This window comes from Lytechinus variegatus, chromosome 15 (assembly GCF_018143015.1).
Source record: "Lytechinus variegatus isolate NC3 chromosome 15, Lvar_3.0, whole genome shotgun sequence".
Taxonomy (NCBI): Eukaryota; Metazoa; Echinodermata; class Echinoidea; order Temnopleuroida; family Toxopneustidae; genus Lytechinus; species Lytechinus variegatus.
In genome coordinates, this window is record NC_054754.1 from 3,751,242 (window position 1) to 3,773,345 (window position 22,104).

The 22,104-nt window shown below is 36.6% G+C and overlaps 1 protein-coding gene and 1 pseudogene across 3 annotated transcripts in view; one reads left to right on the forward strand and one right to left on the reverse strand.

Annotated features, from left to right (window-relative positions):
- Window positions 1–586: 586 nt before the first annotated feature.
- Window positions 587–3,532, forward strand: LOC121428975 (annotated as a pseudogene).
- Window positions 3,533–11,281: 7,749 nt separating this feature from the next.
- The window catches only part of LOC121428817 (serine/threonine-protein kinase Nek7-like), a 41,451-nt gene continuing 30,628 nt past the window's right edge, over window positions 11,282–22,104 (reverse strand). For 2 of the 3 annotated variants that reach the window (XM_041625664.1, XM_041625665.1), the window contains exons 8-9: window positions 18,935–19,048; window positions 11,282–12,736 (exon numbers count right to left, since the gene is read on the reverse strand). In XM_041625664.1, coding sequence (XP_041481598.1) covers window positions 12,623–12,736; window positions 18,935–19,048 — 228 coding nt within the window. In that variant the 3' untranslated portion in view covers window positions 11,282–12,622. Of the gene's footprint in view, window positions 12,737–18,171; window positions 18,283–18,934; window positions 19,049–22,104 lie in introns of all 3 variants that reach the window. The other variant, XM_041625666.1, reaches the window with a different exon arrangement.

Consider the following 22,104-nt stretch of genomic DNA (forward strand, 5'->3'; position numbering starts at 1 on the left):
ATTAAGGTCTACTTTTTAATTGCATAACTATTTCATAGCTCTGCGCAAATAACTTTTTACTAAATTGTCATAAGTAAGTGGTGCTCATTCAAGCGGAAATATTTTTCGACAATTATATCGTAGTCTGCTTAAATGGATCAGTACCAATGTTGAAAAATCTTCAGGATATTATAAATGTATAATTTTACAGGATTTTTTTCTAAGTGTAAACTTTATTTTGATACGCACTGTATATTCACACTCACCAATCCCGATGGACACATCTGCACTCCGAAATTATGGAGACTGAAAAAAATTCAACATAATAAACACATATAGGCCTTTACCTGAATATGGAGTTATGTGTATTCCATCAAAGCATATCCAGCCCATGGAGTGCTGCAAAATGCAGTTCTCTCCTCACTCCCCCCCCCCAAACCCCTCCCCCCAAACAAATCACGTCTCAAACGTTTAACGTTAACTTTTTAATAATATCTCAATCATGTCAATAACTAAAAAGATAAAAGAAAAACGTTCAATTTCTTTGGAAAAAAATGCTTGAATTTCATTAATGAATTTTCGTATGATTGTTTTATTAATGCTGAAAGCCTGTGCCGACAATACTCAAATCAAGATGGAAGGGTCGTGCTATTACTTAGGAAACGAGTCAGACTTTGACTCATCTGCAGCAGCATGTGAGGAACTAGGAATGCACCTAGTCTACATCGGATCGGCAGACGAGCAGAGAGTTCTGAAGGAGATCCCACTCCATGCAGACAAGGATTATTGGATCGGATTGTCCCCAGTCACCTGGTTGGATGGCTCTGGCCTGACTTACTCCAACTTTGCCGATCATAAGGACACTTTCAAGCATAACGGAATGTGTTTCAATCTAGATCCAAGAAAGTCTTATCAGTGGTTGGATGATGACTGTTCCGATGGCCATACTCACAGGTACATCTGTGAGAAAGAAAGTAAGTACCGATCACCCCTTTCAAAAATATTGTTATTTGGTCACGATGATGGCAAATGATGGTGGCGACGATGATGGTGGTGATGATGATAATGCGGATAATGGTGATGATGATGTTGACTATGATGAATTGATGTTGATGACTTTGATAATATTGACGTTATTGATCTACCATTGATCCCTCTCAATTCTTAAAGGTGCAGTGGACTAAGACAAAATGAATTAAATCTAGGCCATACAGTAGCACATAAAAATGAAATTGACGATATAAATTAATCTTCTAGTCCTGACACTTGACGAGACGGTTGTCTTCTTGCTTTCTCTTCCTTCACTTTGTCGACTCGGCTAGATCCCGAGAGACATGTCCTTTAATACCCACTTCCTCACTACGTCAACAGATCCAAAGAGTACAAGTTCCTGTCCTTGCTTCCTCACTAAGTTGACTTGATGAGATCCCGGTTGGTATGTCTTCTTGTAATCTATTCCTAAATAGGTGGGCTTCACTAGATCCAGGGAGGCACATTCCTGTCCTTCCTTCCTCACTAAGTTGACTTGATGAGATCCCGGTTGGTATGCCTTCATGTAATGGAATCTATTCCTCAATAGGTGGACTTGACCAGATCCAGGGACCGAGGCATATTCCTGTCCTTCTTTTCTCACTTAGTTTACTTGATGAGATTCCGGTTGGTATGTCTTCATGTAATGGAATCTATTCCTCAATAGGTGGACTTGACCAGATCCAGGGACCGAGGCATATTCCTGTCCTTCTTTTCTCACTTAGTTTACTTGATGAGATTCCGGTTGGTATGTCTTCATGTAATGGAATCTATTCCTCAATAGGTGGACTTGACCAGATCGAGGGGCCGAGGCATATTCCTGTCCTTCTTTTCTCACTCAGTTAACTTGATGAGATTCCGGTTGGTATGTCTTCTTGTCACAGTGCTTCTCAACCCTTTTTTTACTCGAGGACCTCTTTGACTCTCAGATTTTTTTTCCGAGGCCCACCTACCAAACGTTTTTTTAAACGATATGACAATACTTGTCTCGACTCGGAGATTGTCTCGACAATGATTATAAAGAGCATATTAATGCGTAACTTTATGATCTTCTGCTGCAGTGGAGCAATGAGCCAAAATTTTGATGGAGCTTGATTATGGTGTATCTTGTGCAATCAATGAAATGTTGCGAGCGAGCATGGCGAGCAAGCTCAAATTTCGACATTTTACTTACAAAAATTCAAGTTTGTGATAGATTTTGACACAATGTTAAAAAATATCATATTTCATCCTTTTCTTTTCTCTTTTTTTTTCTTAGTCACTAAATATTAGTTATCAGTTATGATATCAGTTTGATTTTTATATATTCAGGGTCATATTTTCTTAGTTACCTTCTGAGACTTTTCATTGGTACATTTGTTTCCTCCCTCACCCTTTCGCTTCAAAACACGGTCCATTTTGATGAAAGTTTGTTTCGGATATTTGAACATAAAGCTCTAAGCACATTCGAAGCAATCAGTTTGAGAAATAAATGCATTTGCAAAGGTCCGGCGTATGGGCGATAATTAACTATGCATGCACATGAGGCCTGATGATCACATCAGAGTTAGATCGAAATCAACTTACAATGTGTATGTATATCACAACATGCTGCCTGCATGTAGGCGTGCCTTTAGCTTTGTTTGACTCACCGAGACCGATCAAACAGCATTTTCGGACATTAAATAGAACATGTTAAATATACTATTTCGCCCCTATTTCCTTTACTTCTCTGGAGCTTCTCGCGGTCCACCTGTTGAGAAGCGCCGATCTATTCCTCAGTCAGTAGGTGGACTTGACTAGATCCAGAGAGGCATGCTCCTGTCCTTGCTTCTTTACTAGCTGAATCGACGAGATTCCGGGTGGTATGTCTTCTTGTAATCTATTCCTCAATAGGTGGGCTTCACTAGATCCAGGGAAGCGTATTCCTGCCCTTCTTTCCTCACTAAGTTGACTTGATGAGATTACAGGTGGTATGTCTTCTTGTAATCTATTCCTCAGTTAGGGGTTGATAGGACAATGCTTGAATAAAAAATAAATATAACATTCAGGGCAGTGCACTATTACTTATGCTTTATCTGTCTCCAGGACTAAATCTCACAAGAAATCTGAAGGCGTCCTTCTTTATGTTTAATAATCGCTCGAGTTTACATCTTCTCCCTATTCAAAAGATTTCTCCAGTCCCACAGTTGACTTAGGCAAATTCATCCATACACATGTCTCACTAAGAATTGTTTTGTCTCATTTATGTTGAAATTACCCAGGTCACAATGGGGGTCACAAGGGCTACAAAAAATTCCAACTACTTGCCCGGAACGTTGCCCTAACCGATGGCTATGTTCTGTCATCGCACCTGGATTCATCCCTCATCGAATGCAGCCAGTTCTGCTTTGCTGATCAACGTTGCTCCTGTTATACTTTCGTTGCCGAAGAGGGCGTTTGCCAACTTGGTCAGGATTGCCCGAAACTGTCGATACACGCTTGGAAAAAACAGCAAGGAGCTATAGCCTATTCAGAACTGTAAGAAGACCCCGATTGTTTCTAGAACAGTTAGCTATATGGCAAGTCATGTATCGCTTTGAAACATGAAACAGAATGTCAATGATGGGCTCAAATTGTGTGGACTATCCCCTTGTCATTATAGATAACCAAAATAACACATGTTTCAAAAAAAAAAAAAAAAATAGCAGGGGCCGTAGAACAAGACGGGGTTAGGCTTTAACCCTCATTTTTTCCACAACCATTACAAACAAGGCAAAAGCAATTTTGTGTCTCGCCCACGTATAAAATAACCAGAAATATCGTGATTCGCGAGGGCATGCAACAGAATTGTATCAGAACTTCATTGTAATATGACTGGGATGGAATAACACTTGCCTTAAGAGCCTTGCACGTAAACTTTAATGTTGACCTGAAAATGACCTTTGACCTTATCATGTGACCTCCGACTGCAGCATAACATGCAGGTCCCCCAAGTCCATCTACCATCCAAGTTTGGTTGAAAAGCACCTTATGGTTGCAGAGTTAGGTATGGTTGACCTGAAAATGACCTTTGACCTTACCATGTGACCTCCAACTGCAGCATAACATGCAGGTCCCCCAAGTCCATCCACCACCCAAGTTTGGTTGAAAAGCGACTTACGGTTGCGGAGTTAGGTGGCATAAGAGAGTCTTGAATGTAAACTTTAACGTTGACCTGAAAATGACCTTTGACCTTACCATAAGACTCCGACTTCAGCATATCATGCAGGTCCCCTAAGTCCATCTACCATCCAAGTTTGGTTGAAAAGTGACCTACAGTTGCGGAGTTAGGTGTCATAAGAGAGTCTTGCATGTAAACTTTAACGTTGACCTGAAAATGACCTTTGAGCTTACCATGTGACCTAAAACTGCAGCATAACATGCAGGTCCCCCAAGTCCATCTACCATCCAAGTTTGGTTGAAAAGCCCCTTACGGTTGTGGAGTTATGTGTCATTAGATTTGTGACGGACGGACGACGGACGACATTTGGATCCCTAAGTCCCGCCTTCACCTCTGGTGGGCGAGACAAAAATAAAAGCCATAGGATTGTGACTTTTTCATGGTCAGCCCCCCCCCCCATTTCAAAACCGTTCCTCAGACCCTTGTTAGGGCTACAGAAAAATAGTTTGTGATATTGGAATGTAAATGGGAAGCTCTTACAAAACATAACATTACAAATTGATGAATGCATATTAATATTAGAGAACAAAACCATCTTCATCAGGATCGACTTAAAAAACATACATAAAGAAGTCCCAAAGATACACTTTTATTAATATAATATAAACAAAGTTTTAATGCACACCAAACGAAGAATGATCAGTCGACATGTCACGATAAATCATGTATCACATCACTACCAAACAAATGAAAAATTAGAGGAAAAACACTTCACACAAGGTATATGTTCACATGGATGATCCAACGAATAATTTGTAATCTTTGATAACTTATACACCCTTATTAAAGCAAAATACACCCAATATAAAATGTGAATATTTTATGATTTCTGTCAATGTTTAGGTTGAACATTTAATGACATATCCAGCTATGGAAAAAGTGTTTGATCGGGGTGGGGGTGGTATAGAATGACCTTTAGTAAAGGTCAAAGGCGGGGGAAGGGGGAGGCTTCAGGAGGTGAATACTGGTCTTTTGGTTGGGTGGTCCTACACGAAGCCAACTTTAGCCTTTGAAACAAAGGGTCATGGGTTCAAACCCCAGCCATGACACACTTTCCCTCGGCAATAATTGATCCACCTGGGTGAGGTGAAATGGTACCAGGAAGAATTATTTCCTTTAATGCACTAAGCGCCTAAAAACAACTGGATATGAAGCCAGGGTATGGTCCTACTGACGTGTACCATTGAATGGGCAACTGGTTACTGGATATGCCATTAGAAAGTTTAAGAGGTCTTTCAAGGGTCTTAAAATTTGCAGCAATCATCCGAAACTTCTGCAGACATTTTGGTTAATATGGCTATAAAATGAGGACAATTTAAACTGTTTGGGAATTGCTAATGTGACGGTGACAGTGATGGAGCACTTAACACCTATTGCTTGCTTATACACTGCAAAAACTTCAGTGTTGATTTAACATCTGCCCGGAATCTATATATGTCCACACCAGAGATGTATTGAAACAACACCAGTTTGGAATCAAACCGATGCTGTTTTACTACTAATTGGTGTTGTATAAACACCTATCTGGTTTTCGACCAAAACGAAACTGGTGTTGTTTAACACTTCTCTGGTGTGGACATATATAGATTCCGGGCTGGTGTTAAATCAACACCGGAGTATTTGCAGTGTACATTTATTTAATTCCCAAACAGTATTCACAAAGTAGGAATGTCAGGAACATCAACAAAAACATGCCTATATCTACTTTGTAATAGTATGGCTTTCATGGACACAAAAAGCCTAACTTATAAATGCTTAACAACCAATTAACTGAACATCAGATGATCAGAAGGATGCTTAACAAACAGTTACATGTATGTGTGACTTTTAAGTAATTAACAACTGCAAACACACACATATTGAATGCGTGAATTCATTAATGACTACATAATAGCACAAGTGTACTGAGCATGAACATTGTATCTGGCCAACACCAAATGCAGTAAGGTGTTTAAAGGGGAAGTTCCCCCTGGCAAAATGTTTATTGTAAAAATAGCAGAAAAAATAATGAAAACTTATTGCCGAAGGTTTGATAAAAATCCATCAAAGAATAACAATAGTTATTAGAATTTGAATTATTTGATTTGTGACGTCATACGCGAGCAGTTTTTTACATATTATATGGTAATAAATCAATGAAATGTCATTTTCTCAGAAACCTGAGAGCGGTTTTTACTGTGCCTTCAAGCCATTTCACGCCCGTATCTAAAAAGAAAACAAAAATAAGTCATCATGAACCATAAATAAGTTGAAATTCATGCATTCTACATTCATATTACATAACATACATGTATGGGGCAGCTGCTCGTTTATGATGTCACAGATCCAAAACTTGAAATTCTAATAACTTTCTTAATCTTTAATGGATTTTCCTCAAAACTTCACCAATATTTTTTTCTGCTATTTTTACAAAAAAGCTTCTCTTCAGGGTAAACTTCCCCTTTAAATAATCATAGAATTTATTAATGCTTTGATTTGTCCAAGTGAAAGTAGTTTTTTCCCCTTATTTTGTCCGCCCTCGATCTTCACGATTTGAACAATTCAGAACAGCTTTCTTCAAGATTTTCAATTCTATGACAGATCTGGCCACGATCTTACAAAGAGTTGCGATTGATCTGATCAATCGCAACTATGGAAAGCTAGGAACATCAACATCTATTAAAGAGCATGTTTGTTCAAAACATTTTCTCGACTTGCTACACTTTCATGCACTCATCCTTTTCTTGAAAATTCAGTGTGCTTCTCTTTGTTTACCAAGGACATTGAGCAAATTTCCTGAAGAAAAGATTATGACATGGATGGATTTCCAGATACTTGAGATTGATCGGATCAATCGTATCTCTTTGTAAGACATGGCCATAGATTGTAAACGTGGTCCTCTTATTATGCAGAGGAGGGGGGGGGGAGGAACCATGCCACTCTTATCACTCGAAGAAATGAAAACTGGGCCCTTTCACATTTATAAAACCAAATTTGCAATTATTAGCTTTGAATCATTTGATTTGATTGGCTAAGAGTGAACTGGGTATAAAATTGAGCATTACAACAAGTCTTATGAAAAAAAGGACCCTGAATAACATTTTAAACATGAATCTTACATTATTTACAAACAGAAATAATATCTTATCTCAAAAGGTCACCAAGCATCTTAGATTTATTGAAAAGGAATCCAAAGTCTGTGACCCACCAAGGACTTTTTGGGGTTCCCCTCCCCTAAAAAAAGAGAAAATAAGGAAAAAAAAATAAACAAGCACTGTTATTGATCGGATACAAAATATCTAAGAGTAGGTAATCCACAGTACTCTACTTACATGTAATGCCCATGTATTACTTACAGAAAAGGGAAAGGTTGTGTCCATGCCAGGCAATGCAATTTACATGGAATAATTATTAAATTCATACTAGTACATGTATACATCTATTTATACAAAAATAGGAAATACATTATATGCAGAAAGAAACTTTATGAAAGGATAATGTGTAAAATTGTGTATCATTAGGCCGTGTTTATGCTTCCACTTTTCAGGCCAGAATCCGCGTTTCCAAACGTGGTTAGTCCAAAATACGGTTGCGTCCATGCTTACTTTCATTTAAACGCTGTTTCAAAACGCCGATCGTAAACTCACAAAAAGGTGCGTTTGTAAACGTCGTTTGACCAGAATCAGGCTTTCTGGGGAAGTATAAACAGAACCACGATCTTAAACGTGTTTAAATGACGTCATTTGGTACATGCTTCCGATGAGATGAAAATCCGCGGGCAATACAGTCGTATTGCTCCATGCTTATCTCCACATAACAACAATCGGAAAAAAGCTTTCGAAAAAAGGCGCGCCCAATTTGACCTCGCTTTACGATGCGAAGCCAGCTGGAGATCATGATTTGCTCTGAAAAGTTAATCATAAACAGCACTCCCAGAACTACGTTTACGATTGGCGTTTTGAATCAACGTTTGAAATAGCTGATTCTGCCCTCGCAATGGAAGCATAAACACACCCTTAGATGTAATTTGTGTTATTGTGAACAGAAATTAAACTCGCTAATAAATACACTCAAACAGACCAATACAAATCGATGAAAAATAATTCTACAGAAAAAATCCACCAGGAATTGATTGGTCATATAAGGTTAAAGTTTAGCAATACAAGACAATTATAGAATCATTTTCAGTGCAGTCAAAACATCAATAAATGTAGTTCATTTTAATACTAATCTCTCTCTCCGTACCTCAAACACATCTGTCAATATTTGCTAGACACTGTCAAACATGTATCTTGCGTGTATTTACAAAAATATCTTTTCCTTTCTCTGTCTGTATTATTCACAATATATCTTTTCAATATATAATCTCGACAGCTACAATGGAATCTGACAAAATAGAAAATACTCTTACACCATACAAAAATTCATCACAATTTAGCATATTTAGGACACTAACATATGGACAGTTATAAGACCAAAACGAAAATACAGTATGACCAAAAACAAAAGTTGTTCCACTTGTCAATTATGTAAAAGTTACATTTATCTTGTCACCGTATACATGTATATGTTCTTGAACTGAAATGCATGTAAACTGAAGTTCCAGAACATACTTGTACACATTGGATATTACAAAGAAGTTTCCAATATATTCAATATAATTATAAATGGCTTCAATAAATCTTCATATTTTTGTGAATAAAACAGATCACAACACCCTTGATGTAAACAATAAAGTATTTGAAATGAAATATCACCTTTAGGCACAAAAGACCCATCTAGGATATCACAAAATGCACATTCATTAACTGGCATATTGAATCATAGACACTTTCTAGTTATCGTCCTGTTTTGTACAGCTACATGTATATCAAAATCGATATCACAAAGGCTTTCATGAAATTACACACAAGTAGAAGCAATTTCTGTCAATCAAAAAAGAAAAGACACACAGTGACTAAATATTTTTCTTGAAGGTCACTTCTGAGTCAAAGCACTTTAAAAAGTACATAAAACATCCACTAAATATACATATCATGGAATGCAGTTGGCCAAAGACAATAAAAGGGGAACTAGCGAGTGTTTCGCGAAACAGACATGATCGTTGACTCGGTAGAGCCGGGTTCTGGATTTCAGTGACCCCGAGTTCAATTCCATTCTTGGTGCGTTAATGCACTTCTATTATTAAAAAGGCATACACCAGGTCCCTCGGAAAAGACCTTAAGCCTTTGGTCCTCGGCTTAATTGAGGCATTCGTGCACTTCTTCATGGCAGCAGACAAATTTATTGAAATAGATTAGAACATAAATATTTCTTATTATGGAAAAAATAACACACACACAGCTTTTACAGGTGGAAAGGAAATCACATATTCTGAGTATTTCATTACAGTTCAGGAAATCATTATGCACACAATTTATTCACACAGTATAACTGCAAATTATAAACCTTGGCCCCATCTTACAAAGAGTTGCCATTGATCCAATCAATTGCAACTATGGAAAGCCAACAAAGTCAACATATAATTGCATGTTTGTTCAATTTTTTTTTCTAGATTCATAAATTACCGTAATCGATTTCTTGAAGATTTGGTGTGTTCTCCTTTGTTGTCAAAGGACATTTTCCAAATGTCCTTTTGAAAAAATTATGACACTGATGGATTTCCATAGAGATACGATTGATTGGTTCAATCGTAATTCTTTGTAAGACGGGCCCCTGTGCTCCATCTCTCAAAGACTTGCGATTGATCCGATCAATCATAAATGTCATAACTACATGTATGGCATCCATCAACGCCAAAATGTACAATGCATGTGTTTGTTTAAAGAGTTTTCTGCATGTCAATATCATTGTGTCGGTGCAAGAATGCCCTTAACACCGCACTTTCGCCGCACATCCTATGCATGCAAAAATGCCCTTAGCAGCACGAGTAAAGATGTTTTTGCACCAATGTGTTGCGTGGAAAATCAAAATGTTTTGCTAAGGACTTTCTTGCGCCAACATGAGGATATATGTAAGGTATTGCAATGCATGCATCATAGTCAGGACAATTTCTCTCTGCTTCCAAAGTAACACTTCATTTATGTACAATTCCTAGAGGAAGAATCATGACTTTGATGGATTTCAATGGAGATTGATACGATCAATCACAACTCTTTGTCTGACAAGGTCCTGATTATAATATCAATACCAAGTAACACAAACATTTGAGATCAATCGCATATTTGAAAATTGAAACAAGGCTGACTGGTTACTGGGCAGTCTTTCTAACAACATTCCACATAAACAGCTTTTGAAACACCCACCTTTATTTCTTGTTGCTTCACAAGTGTCAAGAAAATAATGCTATCATATAATATTCATTTTAGTAGTAGTGTTCACAAAAAAATAAAAATATCAAGTTATACAAGTATCACCATTGGGATCAGTGCTGAAAGAAAGATAAATATCCATCCAGTCTTGTCTAGAAACTGCCCCTACTAATACCACTCACAACCTGGACGGAAACATCAACTTTTCTTGCTGATAGCTATCAATGAGGAAAAAAGACAAATAATCAGGAACTTTACTCTCTGAGCCATCTCGCTAATCTGTATATAACAGCAATAAAGGAAAATGAAACCTTTGAAACAAGATAGCCTGTGTTAAAAAAAGAAAAATCAAAGAAACAGATCAAGGAAAGTTTGAGAAAAATCAGACAAATAATGAGAGAGTTCCTCACTTTGGCAATGCGACAAAGATGTGTAAAGTCACTTGTGAAAAACTTTCATATTACTTTTCTACATATTTCACTTAAACTGCCTCTTTTATCACATCTATCAGTAGATCATGTATTCTTTCTGTAAGAGGGCATGTAAAACAGATTTTTAAAGAATATGGATAAAGAGTTTGTATCACTATAAGAGAGAGCAAATAAAGGACATTTAAGGGGTATTGTATAGTCCCTCACAGGGAAAGTTGTTCACATGTGACATCACACATATTTGTCGCATTGCCAATGGAAGGATCTCCATAGCATAAGAGGTCGCAATATTCAAATGCTCACAACTTTCTCAATATTTGACCAATTTTTCTCAAATTTCTTTGATCTGATTCTTTGATTATTCTCTTTCCACACAAGCCCACTTGTTCCAATGTGTCATTCCCCTTTAAGTTTAAAGTCAAAGTGATAACAATGTTTTTACTTCGTGTATTTACATATACTTTGAGCTACAGTAGTACAATGCATTTACAAAGATGTTCTGTGTTTAGTGGAGCAATAATGGGAATGGTAGTAGACTGGCATCAAATCCAACAAAAAAACATTACACCCAAAAGTGCGTACTATCCTAATGACCAGGCTATAGTCTCTTTAACCATCAGTACCTCCTGCACAAAAATTTGTTATAAAAAATGTCATAACAGAGGTCCTGTTACATGTACAACCGGTAATGCCACGTCAGTGCCTAATGACACAACAATGTGTTATCATCATCTTGGACCAACGTTATGACATCACAGTCCACAAGATGTGATCATGTGGCCTATTGTTAGTGATTTAGCGCTAACAACATTTCTGTGTGGCTGGTTTACAGGTAAACCTTTTGTTTTTCGCTTTAATTTTATCTGTTTGGACTCCCCAAATTGGCAATCATCATAATTTTATTAACCCTTTTACATAATTTTTCATATAAAGTATGGATATATATAACCACAGACCTACTACTCCAAATGGAAGGCCCATAATATAACACAATATAAATGAAAATGGGCATATCTCATTATTGCCAATATGCATTTTTAAATGGCGATTGTTATCATTCCATTGCCAATTCAGAGAGCGTTCAAGGATTAGTCTCAGCTTAGGAAGTTTTATTCAGGAAAAGCAATCAACTGCACTGAAAATAGTTTTTCCTAATTTTTATTTCATTTTTTCTCTTCCTACATGTATTATTTTCCTTTAGTGATCGCTAGCAGTCAGTTTGAAGAGTAATTCTACAAAACCGTTTCTGAAGGAGACAGAATGCCTTTATAACAATGTTAAAGATGATTTATGGTTTAAAGACTGAGCCGTGAACCATTCCTGCTAGTGGCCAGTCTGATCGCATCTTATGACTCAGTTTCTCAGCCTAGTCCTGCCGCTACATAGAGGAGAGCCGTCCCTCCGTCTTTCAGGGCCCTCAAACATAAAGCTTTGGGAAGGATTGTAGGCTGATTTTATGATCGATCATACACCATGATTTATCCAGTTCATTGTAGAAACCAGCCTTACGATCAATTATAGCAGTTTCATGTTACCGGGCCTGGGTGGAGTGTGGGGCCGTGATCCATCAACTACACCCTGTACACAAAATATACACTCACCTCTATACTCGACAAAGTACACAAAGGGATGTTAAGTTCAACTCGGTGTACCCTTGTTGAGTTCTATTTTTTAGGGACATGGAAAGATAGGAATGGGACTACACAGGAGAACTAACTTGACTGTACACTCTGCAGATGCATTTTGGTAGCCAGTTCCAGGATTGCAGAGATGTCGGGCCTTTGGTGTGGGTTGGGGTGAATGCACATTGCAACCAAATTACAGAGCTGATATGGTATAGAGAAAAGGTAAAAAAAAAGCAAATAACATGGTAAATATCCAATTTGTCTACTGCCAACTCATCCACTCACCACATGGTCTACTTTCACTGAGTCTAATGCCATATCATCCATCAACACTTCGTCTCACAACCATTTGGTCGGATTGGTCCAATCACCACTTCGTCTAATCACCATTTTGTCTATGACCATTTCGTCTCATAACCAGTTGGTCTTACAAATATCCATTTCATTTTTATTCATTTGCACTAACACTTTGTCCAAAAGATCAAATGGTATATGGACTAAATGGCTATTGGACCAACTGGGTATTAGACGAATGGTGAGGGGACAAATTGGCAGCTAGACCATTTGGATAGTGGATGAACTGATGGTAGACCAAATATATATTGTGCGCAATATAAATACCCTATATTATTATTATTATATATTATTATTATATTATTATCATTATTGTTGTTATTATATTGGACGAGACGGCAATTGGACGAATTGGCATTAGCTGAATTGGAAATAAACCTATATAATTACAACAAATTGTTTACATCAAAATAATAATTAATATATAAATTAATAATTACATCATATTGCGTACATGTATGAGACAGGACTGAGCATGTTAGATTTGAAATCTAGATAATAAATCGAAGGATTTCCAACTTGCATCCACTATTTCCAATAGCCAATGCTATAATTCATTTAACCCAATCATGGCTAAACCCACTTAGTTTACTGTCATTTTGATCTAATCACCATTTGGTCTATTCCTATCACTTGGTCAAAATCTTATTTAGTCTTATGCCTATATGGTCTAGTTTCCACTTTGTCTACTTTATAATAAAAAAAAACAAATAAAAGTTAATTGAAGTTTACATTACACTCAAATAAGTTGCGGTGTAATAATTAAACAGATATTTGTTCAATGTTGAAATAAAAGTTTGTTTGACACCAGGGGAGCGTTTCATCAATAATTTCATCCAACAAGTTGTCAGATCTGACATCTTTCCTTGATTCTGATTGGCTGAGAGGCACTGTTCCTATGGTAACTGTCGGATAAACTGATACTTGTCGGATAAAACGTCCGACAAGTCCTTTCATGAAACGCTTCCCAGGACAAAAGTCAGAGGCCCAGAGCCTGGTCTTTCAGCAAGAATCCACACAAGCATCTTTGCATCTCTAAATTTTCTCACAATGTATTTAATCAACGATGGAGATGGGATGTGAAAGGTTCATGATTGTGATAGATCTGATGAACCACAACTATGGAAAGTCAGAATCATCAACATATAAAATGCTTTTTTTTTTGTTCAAAATGTTTTGTACATATGATGTATATTCATTTCTTTCTCGATGATTGAGTCTGTCCCTCTTTGTTTACAAAGGGATATTGTGCAAATTTCCTGGAAGAAGAATTAAGATATTGATGGATAACCACATAGACGAGGTTGATTGGATCACTCACAAATCTTTGCAAGAAGGCACCCACGATTTACATACATATGGTCATGCGTCATGAGGTCGCCCCCTTTTGCGTTACATGGTGATTTTTGCTTTCGCGACGCACTTTCAACTTTAAAAACATTTATCTGACAAAGTATACACCCTATGATAGCAAAAGTATACATTTTCTGAAAGGAAATTGCACAAGGAATCCAAATCTGCACTCAAAAATAGCATTAGGTGTAAGGCAACAGTTTTACATGGACTTGAATAGGGAAATTCTGATATTTTTTTTAATCTCATGGTTTTTGTCATAAAATTTTGTGTAGTACCCCTATGACAAAAATAATGCTATATTATGACAGAACACATTCAGACCTTTCTAACAATATATAATTGTGTAGGGTTCATGTTCAATTAATGATCTGAAAATTGACCCCGACTTTAGCCCAAAAAAATCATGCGTTTCAGGAATCATATACTATATATCAGGTGTTATAATGCTTGCAATACCAACATTTGTTGGGTTTTCTTTGACTTGTACATCAGAATTTATAAGTTATTAACATTTTAAAATGAATTGAAGGTACATGTAGGTACATAAACAATTCAAAGGAAAAGTAACAATTGAAATGTAAGTTACACAATTTGCTTAATACCGAGGCTCTTATTACAATGATCTGCCAAGTGATGATGACATGCAAGAGACAATGTCTATAGGTTCAGGAGTAAAGACTGAAACAAGTTTGCAGATGCTGTATGTAAAAACATACATAAATTTGTAAGACTACTGCAGCTTCATGAAGTTTCTAAAGTGCAATTGCACGCATTATATCCACATATTCTGTGTTTGATAGTTTAAAGCCATGGCGGGTTTTGATGAGTTCAAAGCCAAAATATAGTATGCAGTCCTTTGGTATGATAGCATTTGAGGTAGGTTATGTCCATTTGACCATTTCACACAGACACTACATGTAATTGTTTAATGTAAGTGTGTGTATTTAGTGAAATAAGAATACATAAATGTGTAATAAGACATCAGTGAAGATGTATAAACTTGCTGCTTTTAAGACAATAATGCTAAACTTTCTAAAATTCATAACACATTTTCTGGATGTTTGAAGGTCATTGACCTTTGTCAGTTAATAATTTGGATGATTTGCCTTAATACTGAGCAGTATTTTCATCCCCTCTGAATTGTAGGAAGTGTTTTTTTTTGTAATTGATGCAAGTTTAGTGCTAACAATAACTGTCATTCAAATATGTGTCAATCTGGAAAAATGTCAAAATTAAGACATTGCAAATTTATCAGATTTTTATGTTTCAACCTAATCACACAGGTCTATGACATGGAAAAACATACTTTTCAATCATTAGACAGTAAAGTAGAGTATGTTAGCTTCAATTTGATACCAAGTTTGTAGGTTTAGGCCAAGTTTTGACAAAAATATTGATGCTTTCCCAAAAATTGCACCAAAAATTGCGTTTTCCCATTGACTTTGTACAGGCGGCGCCGCTTCCGGGAGCGCCGCTTCCGGCACCACCCCTCATCACCTCTGGTGTCCTGACTTTTGAGAGCTATAACTCAAGTTCTATAAAGTCTACAGCAATGAAACTTTCCAGGCTATTGCATTATTAATTCAGCTTTAAAATGATACTAAATTTGTTGGAATAGCCTCTATGGTTTTGAAAATAATTAAGAATTACTATAGCACGAAGCGAAAATGTGTAACAGCACCACCCTTTTTGGGGGGCGAGCTCATGACGCATGACCATATACAGTTGAGGCCAGAAGTTTACATACACCCAGGAAATTCAAAGAAAAGTTGACACATGCCAAACATCATAAAATTTACTGTATCTTATAAAATAGTTGTCCTATCATGACGAATTTGATATCAAACAAATGAGTATGGCATGCCTTTTCATCACATTGCTTTGTCATCAGGTGCTGAAAAATATTTAGGTTTCAATTTTTTTCCCCAAATCTACATATTTTATACAAATTGAGAATAAAAACTTGACAAAAACATTTCATATTTGTGCTACTTACTTGTCAACACAAACATATTTTGTTTCACTTTTTGTTCAGTGGTGACATATATCATGATAAAACGTATCATAAATTTGAAATTTTCATATTTCTATGAAACGATGTTTGAAAATATAATAGCAAACAATAGAATACATTTTGCACGAATATCACTTTTTTATTTAAAGAAAATTCCACCTGAAATATAGTATAATCAAAATGGCATCCCAATAATGTGAAAGAGCTTAAAATGCTCTTCGATTTGATACCTAATTCGTCATGGTATTATTTATATTTCTGAAGATATAGTAAATTTTGCAATGTTTGGAAAGCGAACAAATATGGGTGTATGTAAACTTTTGGCCTCAACTGTACGTGTCTCCAACATTTCAATTCAAAGCCGGGTCTTTCTCAGAGGAATTTCGAAAGCATCCTTCCATGGCTACATGTAATTTCCAAATTTTGTCATATCACAAACAAATAATGGGGCTTGCTTCACAACTACAGTGTACTGTGGAAGATGCGTAATATAGGTTTTAGGGTTGGATTCTTGAAAAAAGATGCACCACAGACTTTTTTTCAAGCTGCCTTCATAAAATAAAGTGTACATTAGAATTACATACATGCAAAACAAGGTCAGGATGAAAGGAAAAGATTATTTGTTATCAAATCGGACATAATGAGATGACGATTTAGATTTAGATTTAGTTTGAAAACAACATTTAAAGTTTCATATACACGTACAGTAGTAAAGGATATTAGTGAAATTTTAGTTTTTATTTCAAAATGATTCCGTAATTTCCTTCACTATTTTGAACGTAGCTATCTTGTACACCTTTGCAGTAATAATTATGTGTGTATTGAACTGTATTCAGCCGTCATCCAATACTCGACTATTTTCATGTTTTATTAGATTCCCTTGCAAAGTTGACAGAAAGCAATTGCCAGACATGTACGTAATTGTGATTTGTGTTATGTATTTCTTCTGTTGAATAAAAAAATAATAAACAAGAACCAAAATTAGTCAGTTGGATACATGTTTCTAAACTGTTATTCTTCTTCAGGATGGTACATGTACAGTGCGTCCCAGAAAAAATGAAGCCGAGATTTAGCGATCATTTATCATTGCTTAATCATACATAAAATAGACAAATGACCTACCAATTTAAAGCTTAGAATCTCCTCTTCCATCTGATATTACTTAGATTATTTTTCATTCACGCATGAGTGAGCAAATATAATTTGAAGAAAGGATATCAAAAATTCATTTTTCGGGGGGTATCTGGGTTTCAAAAAGAAAACCACATTTTCGAAAAGTTCAATATCTCCTCTTTAATTTGATAGCTAAATTACAGAAAATGGTGAAGAAATAACAAAGTTCTGGTCATTTGAAATAAGGCTTGAATTTCAATAATTTCATAAAATGAAGAGGTTCTCCAGGCTGGCTTTCAAACTCACTCGACACTCTGTTTTGTTGACGATCAGCCATGCATTAAATCTTTTGTTCACCATGCGAAAGCTTCTGTGGGAAACCGGTGAAAACACGTTCATCTCATGAAATTATGGAAATACATGCCTTATTTCAAATGACCAGAACTTTTTTATTTCTTGACAATTTTCTGTAATTTAGGTACCAAATTAAAGAGCGGATATTGAACTTTTCAGAAATGTGGTTTTCTTTTTGAAACCCAGATACCCCCCCGCCAAATGAGTTTTTGGTATCCTTTCTTCAAATTGTTTTTGCTCACTCATGCGTGAATAAGAAATAACCTAAGTAATATCGAATGAAAGAGGAGATTCTAAGCTTTAAATTGGTAGGTCATTTGTCTATTCTATTTATGAATAAGTTATGATAAATGATCGCTAAATCTCGGTTTCGTTTATTCTGGGACGCACTGTATAGTGAACCATTGTTACTAGCATGGATTGAATATGGATGTCCATTACTTACCTGTTTTGAGTAGTGGGCTGGTAAGGCAGGGTATTCGCATTTATCAATCTTCTGGCAAAGAGAGTACAAATCCAAACCCTCCGCATAGAACGGTGAATGTAATGCTGCCATCTACCAGTTCACCGTACACCCAACACACATCCCACCATTACACGATTGCACCGTGAGAGAATACAATCACATTTTTTTGAGTGTGTGTTTGCAAATGTTAGTTTTCAAATGCCAGATCCAAATATTTTGAAGGGCATTTTATTTTTTTTTGTTGTAAATAAATTTTTGCACACACGTGTGAATTTGGGAGTTGGTATAAGGTGAATATGGTGCGGCACACAAGACGGCAACAGGGGTGGGGTCACACACAAATATGTGAGAGAAAGACACACAAAGACAGAAGTAGAGGTAGAGAAAGCAAGGCAGAGAAACAGAGGTAGAGAGAGACAGACAGAGAGAGAAACAAAGAGAAAGAGGGGAGGGGAGCGAAATAAGAAGAGAGAGAAACAGAAAAATACAGAGAGAGAAACAGAAAGAGAAAGACAAATAGTAACAGTAGATGAAATATAGACAGGGGTGTTTGGTCACACAAAATGATGAAAGGAGAGAATGTGAAAAGAGGGAGAGATAAATACATTTCATTAGTGATATGTTAATATTACACAAGATGGTCACACTCTGGTTATTCTACATAGTACAACACAACAAACCGATACTGCTTCACGACAGAATGCCAGTAACCGTGGCAACTAAAAAAAACACTCCACCCTACCTCCTCGGAGTAATGATCAGCGGGAAGGGGTGGGTAATCGCAGTTATCAATCTTCTTGCAAAGTGCATAAAGGTTCATCTTGTCGCCATAGAAGGGGGACTGTAAGGCTGCCATCTAATCAACGTGCAGACAAGCCAAGGGGTAGTGAGGGGGTGGGGGGTGTAATAGGTGAGGGGAAGAAAACAAAATGGTCAAGGGTGTTTAAGAATTTCAAAGGCAAGAATTCCAGGTTTGGGGTGTACATATGGCACAGTACTAAAAATTGTAGATAGTCACAAACATTACAATGCAAATTTGTACAATAAAACATCGCTTTCTTTAAAGAGCATCAGTGAGCATTTTCGAGCACGGCATGCCAGAAAATTTATTACATGAAGTTTCACAGTGCTATTGTAAGAATAAATAAGAATTCTAATTTTTGTAAACCTGTATAATGACTTCATGAAAATGTCTAAAGGTGTCCTGTTATTAGTTTTCTGTTTCTGCCAAGCCTGGACAACTGGACCCCAACACTAAGAGTTGTGATCGATGCAGTCGATTGCAACTACATTTATGGAAAGCCACGAATGCCAACTTCTACCACCAAAATGCAAGTTTGTTCAAAATAATTCCTAGATATACAGTGTATATGTGGTACTGTTACATATTTTGTAGGAGTACATTCATCATTGTCTTGACAATTCAGTGTGCTACAATACATGTACATGTATCGTTTACACGTATACAAGGATATTATTCAAATTTCCAGTAGGAATAATTATGACATTGATGGATCTCCATATGGTTGAGGTTAGTTGGATCAATCACAATTCTTTGTAAAACGGGACCCTTGTTGTTGTTTGCTTGCTAAGTTTCTAAATTTGGGATTAAAATAGGAAGTACCGCACCTGGACCACTTCCTCTTCGTTCAATAGTACAGAGTACAATACCTGATAAATCTTTAAAAATTTGCAATGATTTATAATTAGTTTTTAGTACAAATTATTCTCAATATGCCCTTTACATGCAATACATAAAAAAAATATTCCACTAAACTTTGCTTTAAATTGTAATCCACGCACTTTCACCAAGTATGAATTTCTAGCTCAATGTCTTATTAATTTTAGGGTTCACTTGGTAATATTCTATGCAATTTTGATTAATAATTAGTTTGGGATTTTTCAAAGTCATTGGCCCGTATTTTAAAGTCAGGTTTAACTTAGGCCGTGGTCTAACTCTGTGCTAAATTATGGGAAGCCAAAAGGTTCAAAATCTTTATTGAGTTTTATGTTTCTTATGTTTGCTGTGCTCTTTCCTGATTCATCGATGGTGAAGACAATCATCTATTCATACTTACTCGACAATAACATGTATGAATGATTTGCGAGCCATATGAGCTGAAATCCCGGGGGGGCCACTTACATTGACGAGTGGATACCATGCGCGACCAAAAAAACACGTAAAAAGGATGTCCTTTTCACGATAGGGCACGTTACGTACGTAACGTGAAAAGGGTGTCAAAAACACAAAAATAATGAAAAAAGGGTATCTATTTCGCTAGGAAAATTACGTGTTTAGGGTCGAATTTGCGGGGATGATAAAACAAAATTAAAATGTTTTATAAAGGATGTCCTTTTTGCCCCAACACTACGTGTTTAGAGTCCTATTTGCGCGAGGTGTAGAAGGTGGGGTCGTACTAAACCAAATAAGGTAAAGCCGACAACCAAAGGACCCGTAACAATAAAACATTCCTGTACTTGTTTAGGGGTTCATTTCAGGGAATATTTGCCAAGAGTATCGTTTTGTTTCCAATACTTGTTAAGGGTAGGGTTTCACACGCCAATACTTGTTAAGGGATGCATTTTCAGAATATGGAAATTACGTGTTTAGGGTGCTTTTCGAGATCCCATGGTCGCGCATGGTATCCACTCGTGAATGGAAGTGGCCCCCCCAGGGCTGAAATATGATATCTCTACTGTTAGTGATTATGTAACAATTGACTCTCCATACTTAAACCTGAGTTTAAGTTAAACCCGACTTCAGAATACGGGCCATTATGTCTATTTTCCTCAGAATTTTGTAAGTACATGAATACACATGTACGTGTATATGCCCTGCAGTGTTCTCCCGTCTCCTATTAATCTGAAATGTAATATGTTTGAGAATTCATGCGAGCATGCCAAATCTCAGCCAACTGGCTATGTATGTATGCAGTGCATTTGTGAAATAAATATCACTATTGAATTGCATTGAACTGAATTGAGGGTAAGAATGGAAGGGGAGGGTGGGGGGGGGGGTGCATGACCTACATGTATGTATGATCACATGTGGAGGTGTTTTAAAGGCTGGGAAGATTCCCCTCAATCTTATCATTTGAACGCTTGAGGAGATTGCCATCTAATCCAAGATTAAGGAGTTAGGTGGCAAAATTCAGAGGGGATTCAGGTCTTGGTGCGCTATCGATAGCGCAGCTGTATAAATTGAATAGGTAGAGAAAGAGCACCCATTGCAGATTCACATTATCAAACTTTCTAATGATTGCCCCAGTGGAATGAGGTCAGTTGATTGAAGTGTGGCATATTATAATACTTAAAAAAGCAATCTCTAAACTGATTCCCCTGAAGGCCTGGGGGATCAGTTGATGGAAGCGTACAGTATTATTTCTAATTAAAGGACAAGTCCACCCTGACAAAGAGATAGTTTGAATATAGTGAGAAAACTCCACCATGCATGACAGTGAAAAATTCATCAAAATCGGATGTAACCTGAGAAAGTTATGACATTTTAAAGTTTTGCTAAATTTCACAACATAGTTATATTCACATCCGGATCAGTATGCAAATGAGGAGACTGATGACAACATCTACTGACTACCGGTATTTCTTCTCTATTTCATTACATGAAATATTCTAATTTTTTCCTCATTGTCATACATGTATGAAACAAAGTTTTATTCCTCCCTAAATACGTGTAATTATCATTGTTTTAACATTTTGTGGTTCAAAGAAGGGATCCTTATTGTCAAATCTGTAAAAATTGAAATACTGTATCTTTAAAATATAAAAAAACCAAGGAAATAATGAGTAAGGGACATCATCGACTCTCGCATTTGCATATCACTGAGTTGTTCATATAATTGTTCTATGAAAACTTTTTGATGGGGTGGGCTTGTCCTTTAAAGAAGCAATTGC